Raw genomic sequence first — 18,946 nt, forward strand, 5'->3', positions numbered from 1 at the left:
GAGATTGCTAAAAAGGTGGAGTCACTTTTAACGTTACCTGCTAAGAGGATAGCTAACTCATCCAATAATCCAAAATGGTTTGACAGCAACTGTTCGAAGGCCAGTCGCGAGCTCAAGAAAGCATTAAAAACAAACCAGAGAGATCCTTCAACCATCAGGGTGTTGCGGGCTGAGTACAAAAAGTCTCTTGCCATTCGCAAACGTGCTATTAAGAAAAGCGTTTGGGAGTCCTTGTTAGATCCAGAGATACTAAAAAATAGCTCTAAGTTCTGGGAGATCCTTAACAAGCCCTTATTTGATCATCCCAGTATTTCAAGTACAGGCACCAAAATCCCAGAAGAAGTTTGGATTAACCACTTCAGTTCCATTTTTAAAGGTAATGGTTCCCAGGTACAATGCAGTCTAAAAGAAATTAGTGAAAAATCCCTGTTCTTCACAACTGATGAGGTAATAAAGGGCATAGAAGGCCTATCAAACAACAAGGCCCCAGGACCTGACGGTCTCCCTCCTGATCTTTTTAAATCTTGTATAACACTCTGGGCACCGGTCCTTACAGCTGTACTTAATGCTGCTGTGCTTTGTGGATGCCCAAAATCATGGGGGGTATCCACTATTGTGCCTATTTTTAAAAAAGGAGACCGCAGTAGCCCTGCCTGCTATCGACCAATATCTTTAATAAACTCCGTGGTTAAAGTTGTGGGAGGAGTAATTTTGAACAGATTGGTCAGATGGTCAGAAGAAAATAATATAATATCTTCAATCCAGTATGGATTCAGGCCTGGTCATTCTACGATTTCACAATGTTTAAACTTATACCTCATCATCGCGAAGTATACTAAGGCTCGAAGAGGAACGATCCATATGGCGTTCATGGATCTTTCCTCGGCTTTCGATTGTGTGAGCCGGGGGAAGCTCTGGGACGCCATGCTAAAAATGGGTGTGGATCCAAACTTAGTTGATTTGTTAGATGATATGCACTCGGACACCAATGCAAATGTCAGATTCACCCAAGACCTGAATGTGACCAAAGACTTTGGGGTGCATCGTGGTGTCCGACAAGGCTGCATCCTGGCCCCATTCCTTTTTAACTTATACATAAATGATCTGGAAGAGCATCTTTTAAGCACCAATACGGATTATCCGTACATAGGCCGTAGGGGGCTGCCAGTCCTTTTATATGCGGATGACGCAGTTCTCCTATCAAGAACAGCAAACGGACTACAAATCTTACTAGACTCCTTCCATTCTTTCATGACCTCAAGAGAGTTAAGCATTAATAACTCTAAATCATACATAATGAAGGTCGGACAGGGAAATAAAAAAGTAAACTGCCTAAATGTAAATGGTGTACGTATTCCTACTACACATACATTTTCCTATCTCGGGGTCCTCTTTGACAGTCAATTAAATTGGGGACCCGTGATTGAAAAAAAGAAGGGAGAAGTCACTAGGGTAAACGCGGCAATAATGGACTTTTCTAAGAAAGTGGGCAATAGTCCAGTTGCCGCCTTGCTCCAACTTTACCAAGCAAAAAGTGTCTCCACAGCGTGCTATGGAAGTGAAATTTGGGGTTATGTTCCTCCGGATCCCTTACAGACTGTTGAAAATAACTTCTTGAAATTAGTATTAAGGGTTCCCAGGGGCACGGCCAACTTCTCCGTGCACGAGGAACTGGGGGTTTCCTTCGTAAGTGACAAGATTGCTGTTAATCCCATGTTATGCTGGATGAATTGTTGGTTAAATGATAACATTCCACTAACCCAGCTTATTTTAAGAGAGTCACTCACATGGGACAACAGGATGAAGGTTCCCTGGTTAAAGTATCTTTTTAAGTGCTTTGCTGATCTAGGTCGCCCTGAACTCTTTTTATCCCCTGAATCGATCACTAAACAGGATGTTATAACGGTCAAGAAAGCTTTTATTGATCTTAGAATCCAAGATAGGGAATCACGTGAGCTAAAAAAAGAAAGTGTTCGTAATCATGTATTAGTAAAAAGCACCTTGCTCATGGAACCCTATTTATCCTGGCAATTGTCCAGTTATGACCGTTTCTTACTGATCAGGTTCAGGTTTAATCTGTTTCATTTTCTGCTGGCTGTACCTAGGGGATCTCATCGTGGACAAGTGTTGCCGGCTTGCGGCTGCGACGATATGTCTCCGCAAGACCTGGCACACTTTCTTTTCTTTTGTCCCTTTTATACTGTACCGAGGAATCTATATTTAAAACCCTGTCTGAAAAAACTAAATTTTATACAATATCGTCCTGCACTGCACTTTCTACAGCTATTAAGTTGTGAATATACCTTGTATCTATGTAGTTTTTTAAAATTGGCAGTAAAATTTAGAAATAGTATGGAAGGATAAAAATAATATATGAATTGCTATTACCTCTTTTTTATAATGGACTCCACAAAATACTCTGAATGCTTGTTGTATATTTGTCTTCACCTGCTTATCTTACAACTGTATTGTATCTTTATGTATTAATGTGTTCTTTTTAAATGTAGTGTAAATGCTTTTATGGTTGTCAATTCGCACAACCGAATAAAGTTTATTGACTTGACTTGACTTGACATTGACTTTCCAGTTCACATTTTAGGGCCCGATTTAGTGTTTGGTGGACAAGGTACGTGGTGCAGAACCCTGTTTGCTAAACATTTGGTCTGCCCGCTCAGTTATGAGTTGGGCAGACCCTGGCTCCACCATCAGGAACTATTTAAAGTGGACGGTCTAATGCTCTTTATTTTCTGTCCATCTCTTCCAGGTAAAACCTGACAGCCACGAACAGAAAACAATTAAATAATGACCCCGCGCCATGGGGTAAAACTCTCATGGTGTGGAAGTCATTAGTTTCTTGTTTTTCAGAAATAAACTCCTGCTTTGGGGGTTTCTTTTGGAAAAAGAAAACATTTGGTACCTGGCCATAAGAAACCCAGTGAAGTGAGCCAAACTTTTTGTTCCTTCACAGGAGCTGCCGTGGTGGCGGCTCCTTTGAAGGGACAGAGATCATGGTAGGGCTGGCGGTGAACTCTAGATATGGTGGGCAAGAGTCCGGCCAGGTTGATGGAGGTTATGACATTGCCCCCCTTGCCATACAATAAATCAGTCTCTTAGTTTGTTGTAAAATGTGAATTTCAGTCGTCCATAGATAATCCAATCTTGATACAGAATTTTTATCTGCTGATAAAGATGCTAAGAACACACAGATGCAGGAGTTTATTTGATTCATAGAAACATTTTGACCCAAATGTAAAGTGTAGCCAAATCCTAGTTCATTGTATTTTATAGATTTTTGATTGTAAATCTACTTAGTTCAGGTTTATGGTGTGTCTTCTTTGCAAGATTGGGGTTTGTGAATATGCTCAAGTTCACAAGTTGGTAACAATAAAATGTAAATTCCACTTAAGGTGTGAATTTGAACTGCCCTGTCGGTAGCATTTAGACCTTCTAATGATTTATGTTAGAAAAAGTGATCTCGCGTGCTCAATGAAGCTCAGTGTATTCTTTGTCTAAAGAATATAAAACCAAAGCCATTGTGTATTCCTGTCATGTTGTAAATAGTAATATATGGAGGTTGTAGGGCAGTGTGACCAGTGGAGATGCACTGGGCGTGGACCTCGAGGAGTGCACTGACCTCGGAGGGGGGTTGTGGGCGGAGTGCTATGTTTAGCAATAACTTACAATTTAAAAGCACCTGCTTCAGCGTTCTTTGTGCTTCCAGTTTTCAGGCAGCAATAAAAATGTCAAGATAAATCTTGTGATTAATGTTCCTGCTAGAGAGAGTTAGTTAAGTTTGTAGATTTATATAGCGCAGTTTTTCACCCTTGAGGGTATCCAGGCACTGTCCATGGGCAGATTAAGTGATCTGCCAAGAATCTCAGGATGTTGCGCGGAGACTCAAACCCGAATCCCCAGCTCCCAAGTCGACAGCTCTGGCTGTGCCATTATCTAGTGGCAGTATTGACATCCCATAAAATAGCCCATAGGGTAAATATGCCTGCTGCAAAGAAAATCTCTGTTTCTATTTGGATAGCTGAGTGGATCAGCAAATCCAGCTTTTAACAGTGCTTTAAAACAAATTAAATGTATGTGAGAGAGAGGCTATGGAGGGTAAACAACGTTTATGACAAAACTTTTTCCCCGCAGGGATTAACAACACGGTCGTTACAATGACTGCGTTGTGATTCCGCATACCATTACTCCGCAAGTCGGAACAACGACTTGCGGAGGGGTGGGGGAGGTGTTGGATTTAAAATCCAACACCTTCCCTAGTGTCCGCACAGACTGGAGTTGGAATAGTAAATTATACTATTCCAAGATCCAGCACCCCCCCTCCGCAAGTCGTTTTTCCAACTTGCGGAGTAATGGTATGCGTAATCACAACGCGGTCGTTGTAACAACCGTGTTGTGTTTCCCTGCGGGGAGAAAGACTGCGGGCCAAAGACAAATATTCGCTATGGAGAGATGAGGGGCCACTTTTGACAGGTGGTAGTGAGGGAATCCAAGGAGGAGGTCATGGGGGGGGGGGGGCAAAAAAAGATTGTTGCACTGGGCCCCACCCACTCTAAAGCTGGCCCTGTTTTAGGGTACAGCCTGGCTGCATCCCATCTATCCTTTATTTCTAAGTAAAGAACTGTGGTTCCATAAATTAAAACATCTATTATATTTGTTATATTGTATTTATATAGCACACATCCACAATATACTTGCCCCCCAGGTGCTGTTTCTTGCAGGCGTATAAATGTCTGCAGTTGTGTGGTTGCCCATGGATAGTCACCCATTGGACTGTGTGTGGACAGACCATGCCCAATCTAGACAGAGTGGTGGTGTGTAGTATATTGGGCTTTCACTGTGATAGAGTTCTGAACGGAAGCATGAGGCATCTTTGTGACCTTCTGGCTATACCCATGTGAGATTTAGGTGTTTTAGAGCAGTCTTTGTTGGGTGCATAACAGTGGGGGTTATTATTTGAACTGCCACCTGACCCTTATCAGCTATGACAGTCATGTTTGCTTGGGATCTTGGTAGACTCTGTGCTGTAGTGATCCAGTTGTACCTCTTTGGTTTTTAGTTGACTGTTTATGTGAATTGATATGGTGGCTGTGTGTGGCTGATTGCTTTGCTGAGTGTGTTTATCATGATTCGTATGTCGGGCTCCTGGGTAGCTGATCTGTGTAACCCGAGAGCAAGGGTTTTAATATGTTGTATTGTTCAGTCGAAGTAGGTAATTCTTTCTTTGTGGTTATTATTATTAATATGTGCCAGCAGATGCTCATTTATGCTGTTTGTTTCAGTGGTATTCTGTTGTGCCTCATGTACCAGACAGATGTTCTGCCGTGCCAGACAGCCATGCCATTAGGCCTCATGTGGCAGATAGTTGTGCCGTTGTACACTGCGCACTAGACAAGTGAGCTGTTGTGCCACAGCTGCCAGACAGTTACGCCATCATGCCTGTAATTGTTTTCTCATTTCATTCCCTGGAAGAGGTTAGATTAAAGTCTCCTGTGTATGGAGCAGGTGCTTGAATATTGTCAACTCTCCAATTTACAACGTGTAGAAAAAATAAACATCACGGAGGAACATAGTGTACTGAGGTACGCATTATGAGACGTGGGCACAAATGGAGGTACATAGTGTTAGGCCCAGGCAAAAGCAGAGGTAGGCATTATGAGGCACAGTTTCCTACCAAAAACCAAACCGGGAAGGAGACAAACATAAGGGCTTAATTTGTATCAGTGGTTGTGGGTGGCGAGCACCAGTGCTCATTTGGGGTCTCTGACTTATTTTTTATCATTATTCTTTGATCCAAAGCAAGAGAGAAAGGCAGAAAAAAGAGAAAGAAGGAGGGACAAACAGGCAGGAAACAGTGATATAGGAAGAAACCAGGTGGACAAAAGATCCTACAAGAATGAGATACAGAGACAGTAAGTGTAGGGTGAGGGACAAAAGGGGCATGAGGCCTAATCAAAACCAGCCTCGGCGACACTCATATTGGAAATTGGACAATGGATCCTAAGAATAACTTTAGGCACCCAATTATTTTTTTACACAGTTAGCACTACCATATTTAGCTAACTGTGCAAGGTACGCCCACAAGTTGATGGAGACCATTATTATTTTATGGATCACCAAAGAAGTAGAAGGGAAACCGGAAGCAGACAGAGCAGCCCATGTAAACATCTTTAAATGTAAACCAAAGTACTGTCAAAGGGGGTAGCAGCCGGAGCCACGTGCCCTAGACCCCACTGTTTTCAGGGTCCAGTGCTACACCACTAAATCTATTTATAAATCACAAAAGCAGACTTAGTCTGCCTTTGTGATATATTCTTGTTTAGGCAGGTAACCTTAGCAACCACCAGGTGTCGCAATAAAACCAGAGAGGTGTCCCATATCACATGTGTGACGTATGCCGCACAAAAGCTTCTGACAATACTGTAAAGTAACGTTATGTAAATAGGCCCTTATAGAGCGCACGGCTACTCCACAGAGTGTCTCGGCGCTACAAGACTGCAATACAGGCGTCAATGCTCCTACCAAAACGAGGGCAGCAGACAATACTATTGCAGGAAAAGCCAGGTCTTCAACTGTTTCCTGAAGGAAAGAAGATCTTGCACCTGACTAAGGGAAAACGGAAGACCATTCCATAGCCTGGAAGCCTGGACTTGAAAGGAACACCAGCCCAAACGAGAGCGGGAAAACTTTGGGGTAGTCATCAAAAGCTGTGATGAGGATCTCAGGGCTCTCTGTGGGACGTAGTGCTGAATCCTTTTCCTGACGTAGACGGCTCCTGTATCATGTAGGGCCCTGAAGGCTAAAACTAGAGCTTTGAACTGAATTATCTTCCGGACCGGCAACCAGTGCAGAGACTTCAAATGGATTGACATGCGCTCTCTGGGGCCCACCATGAGAGTTGCTCTGGCCGCCGCATTCTGCACCACCTGCAGGCGGTTTAGCAAGGAGCCTGGTAGGCCCAAATACAGGACATTGACGTGGTTCAGCCTTGATACAATCAGGGCTTGGACTACAATCTTCCTGCACTTAACTGGAAGCAGAGGGAAGAAGTTTTTAAACATTTTTAACAGGCCAAAGCAGGTGCCGGTACTGTTTGGATCTGAGCCTTCATAGATAAGTTGGAATCTAGCTTGACTCCTAAGTTCTTCACAATGCTTACTGGGACAGCAGGCGGGGACATATCCTGAGGCCACCACTGGCGCCATACTTTGTCAGGTGAAGGCCCGAAGAAAATGATCTCGGATTTCTCCAGATTGCACTTCTCAGCTATAGAAGATAGTACTTTGGCTGGACATGGATCCTGATGATCGATAACGGATAAATCTGTGCATACACTAAAGGCCAGTGTCTGGATGCCCATGTGCACCTGTGGGTTTGCATCATGTTTCATTTTACCATGAATGGCTGTCTTCCAAGCATACTCTTTAAAAAGGATAAAGGCGTTCTCAGACTTCAGCATTCAGAGACTTCCAGGCTTTACTTCAATTGAACATAATCATAACATAACGTGTATTTGTAAAGCGCGCGTTCACCCACAAGGTTGTCTTGGCGCTGAATAACAGACGTTTATAACCATAGCTAGGAAATAGCTAAATCTCCTTTCAGTGCCGTAAGTGGGGTATAAATGAGTGGTGGGGCGGGGCTGAGTTCTGAAAGGGGTGTTGCCTAAGAAGCAGATCTAAAAGAACACCCACTTGATGCGTAATCTATGTTTCTAAAGGCGCAGTGTAATACTTGGGCAATAGAATCTTCTGCATCATTAATTCATAAATTAACTGTTGCTGATCTAAGAAAAGCCTGAAACAAAGTATGTACTTAACAGTTTACACAGCACCATTATCCTGGACCACAAAATAAAGTGAGTGGTGAGAACTTGATTAATCATTTAGACTTGAATAGTATCTAAGTCCCTGGGACGCCTGCGAAAAACAGCAGTATCCCCTGTGTCATAAAGGGAACTTTGAGTGATGTTGTAGCCCTGGCTTTTGACGTGAGGACAGCAACAATTGTTTTCTTCAGTGGACGAAGGACAGAAATAGAAGGCCCAGAAGGTTCTGGTCGATGCCCATTGCATCTTCCATGGCTCAACCCCAGAGCCAGAACCCACTTAGTGCACTTTCTCCTTCAACCTCGACTTTGGAAAGATATAGTGGGATGTCCACTAAAGGTATGACAGGCTCAGACAACTCTGCACTCTGGAATACAGTGGAGGCAGCCTAATTCTTTTGAAGGGCGCCATGCTGCCATCTCAGTGGCCCTTGCACCTCCTCTTGTGCAGCTCTGTGTCTTTTGTGGTTTATTTGGACATATCCGTCTTGTTTCAGGCACTACGGCTCCATAATGCAGAGGTGGTATGATAGATCATGCAGTAGTACAGTGTCAACACCACTGTCATTTTGTCGAGAGTTATGGTGTGGCATAGCTTGTGGTATGCCCGCGGCCTAGGTTAAAACAGTGATGTGTGGCAATTGTGAATTGATGGGGAGGGTGGGGGGGGGGGTAGGACTGGGTGTGGTGGAAGTGATGAGAAACATGTTTTTTGCAGTGTTATGCTGTAGAAAATGGTGAGAAAGCAAATTGTTGATAGCATTTAAAAGCCCAACAGACAGTGCACATCTGCCCGCTTCAGGACAGACACAGTGTAATTGGGGTTGGGTGCATATTACGTTGCTTAGCCCTGATGCCTCCCACCGGTGCTCTTCACTGCTGTGCAGGATTCTGAATGCTCCTCTCTCCTGCATGCAGGAACTGACTAGACCTTGAAAGCAACTGCAGAAAATGGTGTAATAGCAACCCCTTATTGCACCACGTCAGCCAGCCCAATCTTCTACACAAAGGTTTGGGGTTGGGAGCCCTCAACCAATTCATTTTGCAGTGTAGTTTATGAATTAGTTTCACGGCATAGCATAATCTTCCAAATATATTGACTAAAATGCTACTAATTCTTTAGGCATTAATGGAAAGCATCTCATGAAATACTGCAGAAAATTGTTTCACTCAGTCAGAATTGTATGGGCTGAGGATGCCTCAACCTGTCCAGCCCTGAAAGTAGCACCCTGGAGTCTGTGTGAGAGATGTGGTGGGTAAAATGCCCCTGTTGCCACAGTCATGGGTAGAAAGTTTGCATTTATGTACTGAACTTCTTCCTCAACAGGCAGACTATTTTTCCCTGTGGAGCAAACATCCTCATTCACTCTCATAAAATATGGGAGTGTACCCTCTCTATTGGATGCTGGAGACACACCTATTCCTGTACCTTTCCAAGGTAGGATCCTACCTGTAAATTGTTGATGAATACCCGTGAACCCATGAATTTTTAAATATCCGGTAGTTTACATAGGTTGACCCAACCAGGAACACTTCTGTCTCCTCAACATCTGAATTTCCCAAAATAGGTATTCCACTATACGAGGGACTATTCACGTTTTCAAATACATTACATGTGAAAAGAATCACCTGTCCTGTTAGGGTATTTGCATTTCCCTCAGGTGTTGGTTGAGTCTGAAAGCATGTATTGCCCAAAAGCAGGCTCCATTGTCTGTGAATCACAGAAATGTCATACCAGGGTCTCCCCTAAAAATATTGGTAGTGCACTATCCTCAGGTTCAGGCAAGGCTCAAATGTGTACTTGAGTTTCTAGTAATGGCCACTTGAGAAGAATTTCACCATGAGCACAAGTAGGTTCTTAGCTGAGAACTAGGAAAGGCTGTCAAGAGTTACAAAAATATAAACAGTTTTCGCCAGAGGAAGCCTTTCATAGTTTTTTGCCTTGAGTGCCAACACATATCTTCCTACTATTTCAGAGATGATCAAATCTTGCGGGCGGTGTTAGCATGAGCAAAAAAACATGACTGCAGAAGGTAACAGTTGTGCTCAGTAAATCAAATATGTTCAGTATTTTGACATTGAGCAAAGTGAAAGTTTAGCACACCTAAATTAAACGTTAGAATGCAACATGCTCAAAGAACCTCAAAGAACTGGATTCTTTAAAATTGTGTAAGCCTGCGAGGGTCTGCTCGTTTGCAGCGTCTGCAGCCTTTGAAGTGAGTTGAGAGCTCAACAAAACCAGTCTCTGCAGCCTATTTGGAAAAGGTAGGAAAACCTGTTTCGAGGCATTTGTGCCTTGATATATGCGATTCCTACATAAGCCTTAGCTGAAGCGTGTTTACTGCAATAGAGGCAAGTTCGAATGGTGGGTTTTAGACAAGAGAGAGTGGTGCAATATGTCTGTACCCGTGTGGAATGTACATCTCCCATACTGTCACTCCATCAGCCTAATGTCTGGCCTCCTGCCTCGGGCCTTCTGTTGGTGATATCTTTGCACTCGGGGAAGCCTTAGGTTAGCTTGTCTAGATGCCGAGCTATTACCGCTGTCGCCAATGGCACCGAGCAGCTGCCTGCCCGCTGGTCAGCAAGAACCTGCCATAATTGCTTTCAATCAAGTTTCCATATTTCAGCAGAACCCAAGTGGCCTATTTACATTCAGGCCATGCCAGTGGAAACAAATGTGACCAATAAAACCTGTTATTTGGAACAAGTGTACCCATAAACTCACCTTCACACATTTATTATTGCAGTGCTAAGGTCAAATTCCATGTTCACACAATAGTACACGATGATTAACTTGAGAAATCACTGCTGGCAGAGAAAACCAAGTTGGCCCATCCAGAAAAGGTCTATTAAATGATATTATATCTCACTGTGTTTATTAAGCCCTTTACTCTTTGTTTATAACATATAAACAGCATTGCGTAAGATATATATGCAGATCTGCCGAGAGTACAGTCCTATTAATTGCCATTGTTGAGGGAAGGAAGGGGCATCCTGACCCGCCAGAGGCATTGCCACTTCCCAGGCTCAAGAATGGTAACAAATAATTATTGCGATCTTTGTTTTTTCTGTACTATATATAGGTAGGTAGTTATAGTTAGGACCAAGTTTAAATAGGAAGAGCATTTTTTGTTTTGCTGATAACTTCGGCGTCGTTTGATGAATCTTCATTAAATTTTCCAAACTAATTATTTGTTCATATCAGCTCCTATGTTGAAAGTTTGTATATATATATATATATCTATATATATATCTATATATATATATATATTAATGAACCTAGCACCATGCACCATAACGGTGCACTTAGCTCGGGCTACATTGAGGATTCTTTACCATCGTCCTATGGATGTGTGACTGACTGGTGCCTGAGTTATCTAGTGACCAGGTAGGGGTGGACTCGAGTGGAGAAGCCCCCACTCACCTGAGGGTGATAGATGCCACCTTGTGCCCCAACACTGCGGCTACTTGTATTTGCAAACACTGAATGCCTATAACCCAGTATCAGGGTGTTTGTAAACCTCTATCCCACCGGCAGCATCCTCTTTATTTGTAAGAATGGCCCAGGAGATATTATCTTTTAATCTCTTATCTGAGGGACAAAGAACTGGACAGAGTTAATCCTTCTATGGCTTAATGCACTGAAAATGTGAAGCACTGTTGTGCTTTGGGGTTAGACAAAGAACAGCATCAGGAAACAAACACAACCTAAAATCACACATTGTTTCTTCACTAAAAGCAGAGCAACATGTCATTTCCAAGTTCTACGTCTGTTTAAAAATCGTGTCACTTTCGAGCATTTCGGAGATTAATTTGAAATTGATGTGAAAATAATACCAGTGATGTATAAAAAGTAAAGCCAAAAATGTTCTTTTCACAATTCTTTGTGATTATGTTTATTTGTTTAAAAAATATATGTATATATATGCCTTTGACCTTTTAATTGAGAATTATTACAAAGGTATGACATTACATCTTGTGGCGTCACTACATGTGACATAATTGTGCATGTATATAATAATTAGTCCCCCACTGTTTTCCCTATGACTTGTGTCGTGCCCAGTGCCACAGCAGGTGCAGGGAAACACAGGCACATAGACAGAGAGGCAAGAACCGAGGACAGGCATGGACCAGTGGTGTGGCAAGGGTGCCATGAGCCCTAAAGCAAGCACAAAAATTGGCCCTGCGCCTGGCAGGGTTTCAGAAGTCACCTATATATCCGGTGCTTCAAGTCCCTCATATCCCTAGGTCACACAATACCATTTGGCCTCCTTTACTAATGATAGCTGTGCCCCACACGGCTGGGTGGGTCCATCTATGCAGCCCCGGTGCTGTCTGCTGCCACCACCATAACAGGTCTTGTTGTGGTGTGGTCCACTGTTCATGGTGGCGAGTGTCTGTTGTACCTGCAGTATCTCGGATTCTTCAATTCACGGGGTGCTGCCTTTTCCTGGAGTTTCTATTTCTGGGGTGCTGCTTTTTCTCATGCTACTGGGATGCAGATGTTATCGTGGTGTTCTGGTTCCATAGATCCTGGAGAGATGGGTTTTCCAGGAAACAGGACTTGCTAAAGAGCAGCTGTTCTCGTAATGTTGTGGTCTGTAGATCCTGGAGAGATGTGTTTTCCCGGATACAGAACTTGCTAAAGTGCAGCTACTTTCGTAATGTTGTGGTTTTGTACATCCTTGAAGTGATGTGTTTTCTCAAGACTGCCAGATTTGCTAGGACATAGTCACACGTGTGGTGTTTTGCTTCTGCAGATCCTGGAGAAATGTGTTTTGTGGGATGCTCCAGTTGAGAAGGCATTCTTGTTTATTAACTGCTGCAGCACTGAAGGTGCTGCAGTGCTGGCAGTGCTGCAGTGGGCCAGGTGCTGCAGTTGTCATTGCTCTACAGCATGGCCTTCCTCCACCTCCCCCTTGATGGCGGGGAAGTCCCCTTCCATGTTTGGGCAATATCCCGCTTGGCAAGTATGATAGATCCTTTTGCTGGGGACATTGTTAAGTACATTTTGCAATCTTTATTGTTTTTCTATCCGCATTTTACTTGGTTTGTGCGATGGGCTGCTTGGGGCTGGGGGCACAGTTTGATAGCTTTATTTTATTAAGACATGCCTCAGTAACGGACAGTTGTCTTTAGGGTGAGTAAATATTGACTGGGGGATCACACTCATGGGATTGTCAAAGAACTTAGTGACACCATTTGCAATTATTATTAGAACTTGCTAGGGACGCCTTTTTAAGGTTAGTTATAAAGTGAAACAGTTGTGTCTCTTTTCAAGGTAATGAATGAAATAAGTCCTAGGGCCTTTTCTTCATCCTGACATCAGCTCCCACCAACTCCTCGAGTGACAAATCAGTGAGTCCCATGATCTATTTTCCATCCGATATGCTCCTTCTATCCCCTAGATGAGTCTTGACTCTCACCGTGTTCTCAGATCACAAATGGGATAAATCTCAAGGTCTATCTATCATCTCACACTCTGTCCTTCTTGTAACGCCGCTCCCATTTTGTTCTCAGGGTCCAAATGGAATGAGTCCCAGGGTGAATCTTACATCATACACTCTGTGCTCACCCAACCCATGGCTCTTGTGAAGGTCTCAGTTCACATATGGAATGAGTGTTAGAGTCTATCTCTCATCCCACACTCTGCCCTCCATCTAACCCCAGCTCTCCGGGAACAAATGGAATGAGTCTCAGAATGAGTCTTCCATTCCACACTCTGTCCTCACCTCAACCCCTCAGCTCTCATCAAGCTCTTAGGTCACACATGGAATGAGTTTCAGGGTCTAACTATCATCCCACACTCTGTCATCCCTCTAACCCCAACTCTCGACGAGTTCTCAGCTTACATATGGAATGAGTTCCAGGGACTATATATCAACCCGCACTCTGTCATCCCTCCTATCCCATGTTGTGATGAGTTCTTAAGTCACATGGAATGGGTCTAGGCAGGGACAGCTCCTCTGCTACAGCGGAGGAGCGTTGCCCCACTTCAGCCACCCAGCAGAGGCAACAGTGAAAAAGAAAATGTTTATAAAATAATTGTATTATCATTTTCTTTTTCACCGTTGCCTCTGCTAGGAAGCCGAGTTGTGGGCGGGGCCATCTACCTGAGCTTCAGGAGGAGGAGTTGTGGGCACTGCTAAGTGCGCATGATGGTTTAGCTGGCCGTTTTAGCACTTAGCATTACTCCACCCTGCTGTGTTGTACAGCTGGGTGAAAAAAAGCCACAGGCTTCCAGTCCCTGTCTGAGCGCCGAACCACGGCACTCAGACCAATCCCAGCGCTTCTTTCATGCTGGGAATAACATTCCCAGCATGAGAGAAGCACTGGGATTAGCATCTGGGAGCCTGCGCAGTGTCTACCAGTCCGGGGATCGGGAGAGGAGGAAGACGGATCGGCGCAGTGCCAGGTACGTTTTGTTTAATATTTTTTTTTATGTATATATGCCCCCCACCCCTTTGCCGCCCTGCCTAGTACCATTGGGAGCAGCCACCACTGACTCTAGGTTCCACCCCATGCTTTGTCCTCTATCTAACCAACAGATCCTACTGAGTTTTTGTGTTATAAATGGAATCAGTATCAGGGTCTATTGTCCATCCCACATACTGTCCTCCCTCTTACTGCCCATTCTCGTCAAGTTCTCAGGCCACATATGGAATGAGTCTCAGGTTCTATTTATAATCCCACAACATGTCCTCCCCCTAACCCGAGCTCCCATTGAGTTCTTGGGCTCCATATAGATTGAGTCTCATGAACTAACATTTATCTCCACTCTCTATCCTCACTCCAACCCTCAGCTCTCAATGAATTCTCAGGTCATATATGGAATCAATCTCAGGGTTTACCAATCTCAGGGTTTACCTTCTATCCCACACTTTTCCATCCTCTCTCTCAAGTTCTCAGATCACATGAAATGTGTTTCAAAGTCTATTTTCTATCCCACACTCTGTCCTCCCTCGTACCCCACCCCACACTTTCATTGAGTTCTTAGGTCACATATGGAATGAGTCTCAGGGTCTTTATACCATGTCATTAATTGTGCTCCTGCTAATCTCCAGCTCTCACTAAGTTCCTAGGTCACAAATAAAATTGGTAGAAGAGATGTTCTTCTTTACAAACTTTTAAAGTATTGAGCCACATGGAAATGCCTTCAACCGAGGGGGCAGTTGACCAGAAGAGATGTGCACAAGCTCTGAAGGGTGGAAAAATGCTCCACGAGGCATTGAGGCACCACATGGGAGTTCTTGGCATGTGTCACCCATCCTTGGGCTTGATTTGATCTGTGCACTATGTTGTAACCTGAAGTACAGGCCAAAAAAATGCAGACTGACATTTTATTTGTCACTTTATCTTACAGTACCACCAATGAAAGTCAGACCCTTTCAGATTCTAACCCTGAATTGATGCTACAGACATGATCCTACTCTTGTACATTGGAGGTAGCCATTCCAAATGCCGAAATGGCAGATGCTCAATGTAGTACTAGTGACAACACCAGATTGCCAATGGTAAACCTTTTCTGTAGATCTCTTTATGGCACACTTCTTCTGTTGCAGGGAGTTATTTCAGAATAAATTCCTGCCAGACATTGACTATGTAAGCTTCCATATTTGTGTTTGTGTGTAAGTGCCTTTACAGTGCTCACCTTTAGACGGCGCTGTTCAGCCCACCTCTAAATTTATCTCAGTGTTTTGAAAGTCTGATGTCCTGTGACTGCCAGATTGCCACTAAATTCAGAGAAGGTCAATTTTCCTTACGATTTCTGTATAGTTCCTCCCTAATGCAGATGGTAACAAGAACTTGTGCAAGGTGAAAGAAAGGGAACAGATAGAAAGTAGAAGACTCCAAACTCACTTGATCCATTTATTTTATAATGTAGTTGGTAAACGTTAGAAGGAGTAAGGGGGATGTGTTTCCATGATGCCCAAGGCTGATGTATCACATTATAAACTTGAAAAAGCCTGTCTTCTCTGGGGAGGTGGAGCATGGCCTTATCTCGAGGGAGGTCAACCATGGATAGCATAAGTTTGGTGTGGTCGTCATGCAATTGGTTGGTTTCCTCAGTCCCTCCCTTTGAAGCTATCTCACACCGCAGTCAGCATCTACTCAGTCCCAGCCTTTAAGAGCAGCTATGGGCTGATATGTTTGGGGAGTGTGTATTGAATATTACACATGCTTTTGTATCAACCTGCAAATCATTGCTTGGTTCCTTTCCACTTGTTTTTTCCTGCTTTATGTCATTTCCTTATGCCCCACACACTATACTCCTCCTGCCACTGATTCTATTTTCTTGAGGGAAGTCACCTACTGTATTTCCACTTATAAGCTTCAGCCAGCATACCTCTGTTTCCTTCTTCTTCCGTACCCTTCTCCTTTTCCAAGACCACACCAAGTGTGATTGGTTTCGACCAAGCACGTATGACATAGGTCCAGGCAAATGGATTTATTGCAGATTTTCAGGATATGAAAAAAAAGATAAGATCTAGCATGGATCCACCCCCCCAACCGGATTAGTATTGAGCACCCCTGAGCTCATGCAATATCACCTTAGACTTCCGCTCACATCACGTGCCTTGAAATGTCCCAGTAGATGCTGAGGTGGAGTTTATTGGTGTTGTGGGGCTGATACATGTGTGATTTATGTTGGCTACAAATTAAAAATGTTATCTATCTGTGTCACCGATATCAATAAATAGGCACTAGTGTGAGCAGGTTAAAACACCTGTTACTTTCTGGAGTGTGCAGACTGAAGTATCTTAAATGTAACAATTGGGGAGAACACTAGACCATACATTCATAACGTTTTGTAATCCCTAAAACAGCAGACACATGTAAAAGGGGTTTCCATTCCCAAAGCACATCATAGGGTCTTCCATCCAAGGGAGCAGAGATAAAAACCGAGCATGTCACCTCTGTTTCAGATCACCTGTTAGCTGATTCCTACATTGGCCAGGAGGACTCCCCCGAAATGCAGCAAGCCGCCCAGAACAAGCGCAGGCTCTCACTCATCTCGGACAGCAAGTTTGAGAGGAGTTTCTCAGAGGAACACAGTGAGACTTTGATCCCGAGTGAGGGGTCTCAGGCTCGAGTCTACACCATCTCTGGCGAGAGACCTCTGCTGTCGGATCACGAGAATGAGAGCATGGAGCTAGTGGTGATTAAGGGGGGCAGAGAGGAGCACCAGCAGGATCCCCCCCAACACAACCATCCCCACCATCACCACCATCATCATCATCACCACAACCACCAGCATCACCAGCACCAGCTGGCTCAGCCCTTGCAGAGTTCTGGGAGCTCGCACAACATCACAAGGCCTCCTAAGAGCTGGGCTGGCAGCCGCCAGAACTCAAAAGACTGCCCAACATGTACCAGATCAGCAATGCCCACCCAGCGGTCCTTTGACCTGGAGCAGCACCAATCCAGCGAGTCAGGGTGGCGTCGAAAAAAGCTGGAGCGTATGTACAGCATCGACCGAGTGTCCGGTAAGTGTACAGGCACTCTGGGGTGGTTTCAGGGTGGATGCTGTGTCCACACAGGCACGAAGGATAGGATCAGTCATGGAATAAGCAAGTGAGCACAGAAGGACAGAAAGTTCCCCTATCAGACCATAACAGCACCCTTTGCTGCACTACATTTTCAACAGATTAGAATGCAGTTGTAGATTGGTAAGAAGTTGTGTTCATTGTATTGTTATTTATGAGCTATGAACATTACTGTAAGTACAGTTACTACTCCTAAAGTTTTATTGAAGGGCAGAAAAGTGTAGAGTAGTTCTGTCAGCCAAAGAGACTCAACTAGACAAAGCCACAACAATGCCAACCGACTTAATCTACATATCTCATAATGTCCTATGACAGCAGCAATCACAGTTAGCAATAGTCACTGCACATTAACGTTCTTGTCCCTGTACTATCCAATGGCTGTCTACAGTACACACAGACATAGGGCCATAGCAATCACCACATGTTTGACACTGCAACCAGTGAATATGTTTGAACAGAGTGCAAGCTACTACACTACCAGATTGTTCACTATAAATCACCTCATTTCGTCCAATGAGCACAGCTGCTCAAAACCATTGTCACAGCTTTGGCTACCACCACTCATATTAAAATAGACTCAAATGTGGGCAGCACATGCATATTCACATGCATTGATACAATAGGGTGTTAATGATCATTAGCATACCTCTTGAGGTTCAATCAAGGGTTATCTATATAAGGAAGCACGTAGAATTCCTGATCAAGATTTAGAATCTCCAAAAGGCTACGAATCTAGTTTAGTTTTAAATCTAACTTGCCACTATGTGAAGGAGACTGATGCACTGCGAAGTCTAGCTTATTCACTAAAAAGGTGTGTCTTGCACTTATTGAAAAATGAAATCAATGATCTTATGTCCGTGCAAAAATTATTCAAGAATTGAAATGTAATGCTGCGGCTATATTGAAATTAATTTGTGAATTCATCTTTTGGACCAATGTAAACCACTTTGTTGAAATGAAGGAATGCAGAGGTGAAAAAGAATTAAAACATCAATAAATCACACGAGCGAGTTTCCATCCACTAATTGAATACAACATACAGTCAAGAGCACGCCCATCAGTTACCTGTAAGTGAACCTGAGGTATGTCGATTTCAACCTCTGTTCCTCCTACCGCTTCCCTGACAGGAGAGCAAATTAGAGCCCGATTAGGCTGCCCCTCCATCTCCAGTATTCTCCTCGCTACAGATTTAAAATGTTCACAAATGTTTTTTTATCCCACACTCCCAGAGCTTGGTTGCACATTCCTGACCAGAGCATCCCAACCCTAATCCTTATTTTATCACACTTCCCTCTTTTAAATTAAGGAATCATTTTCCTTCTTTCATTCCATTTGCATATAATCACATATGTAAACACATAGATCCACCAGATAGCTTTTGTCTCCAACAGTCCTTGGCCACTACTGCGTACATGTGTACAGGTGCACATTTATTTTAAACAACATGCCGAGAGGTGGCTTTCTCCACTGTGAGTAGTGTTGCACTAGATTACTCACTCATCCATCGGTGCTTGGAGGTGAAGTGGGCTCTAGCAGTGGCATAAAGCAAAATGATG

The 18,946-nt window shown here is 43.7% G+C and overlaps 1 protein-coding gene across 3 annotated transcripts in view; it reads left to right on the forward strand.

The window, feature by feature from the left end:
* Window positions 1–18,946, forward strand: part of NSMF (NMDA receptor synaptonuclear signaling and neuronal migration factor) — a 180,516-nt gene that overhangs the window by 54,244 nt on the left and 107,326 nt on the right. For 2 of the 3 annotated variants that reach the window (XM_085610618.1, XM_085610601.1), the window contains exon 3: window positions 16,770–17,330. The exons of the other annotated variant lie outside the window; for it this stretch is intronic. In XM_085610618.1, the coding sequence (XP_085466744.1) occupies window positions 16,770–17,330 (561 nt within the window). The remainder of the gene's footprint in view (window positions 1–16,769; window positions 17,331–18,946) is intronic. 3 annotated transcript variants of the gene reach the window in all.

This window comes from Triturus cristatus, chromosome 1_2, assembly GCF_964204655.1.
Source record: "Triturus cristatus chromosome 1_2, aTriCri1.1, whole genome shotgun sequence".
In the NCBI taxonomy this organism is placed as follows: Eukaryota; Metazoa; Chordata; class Amphibia; order Caudata; family Salamandridae; genus Triturus; species Triturus cristatus.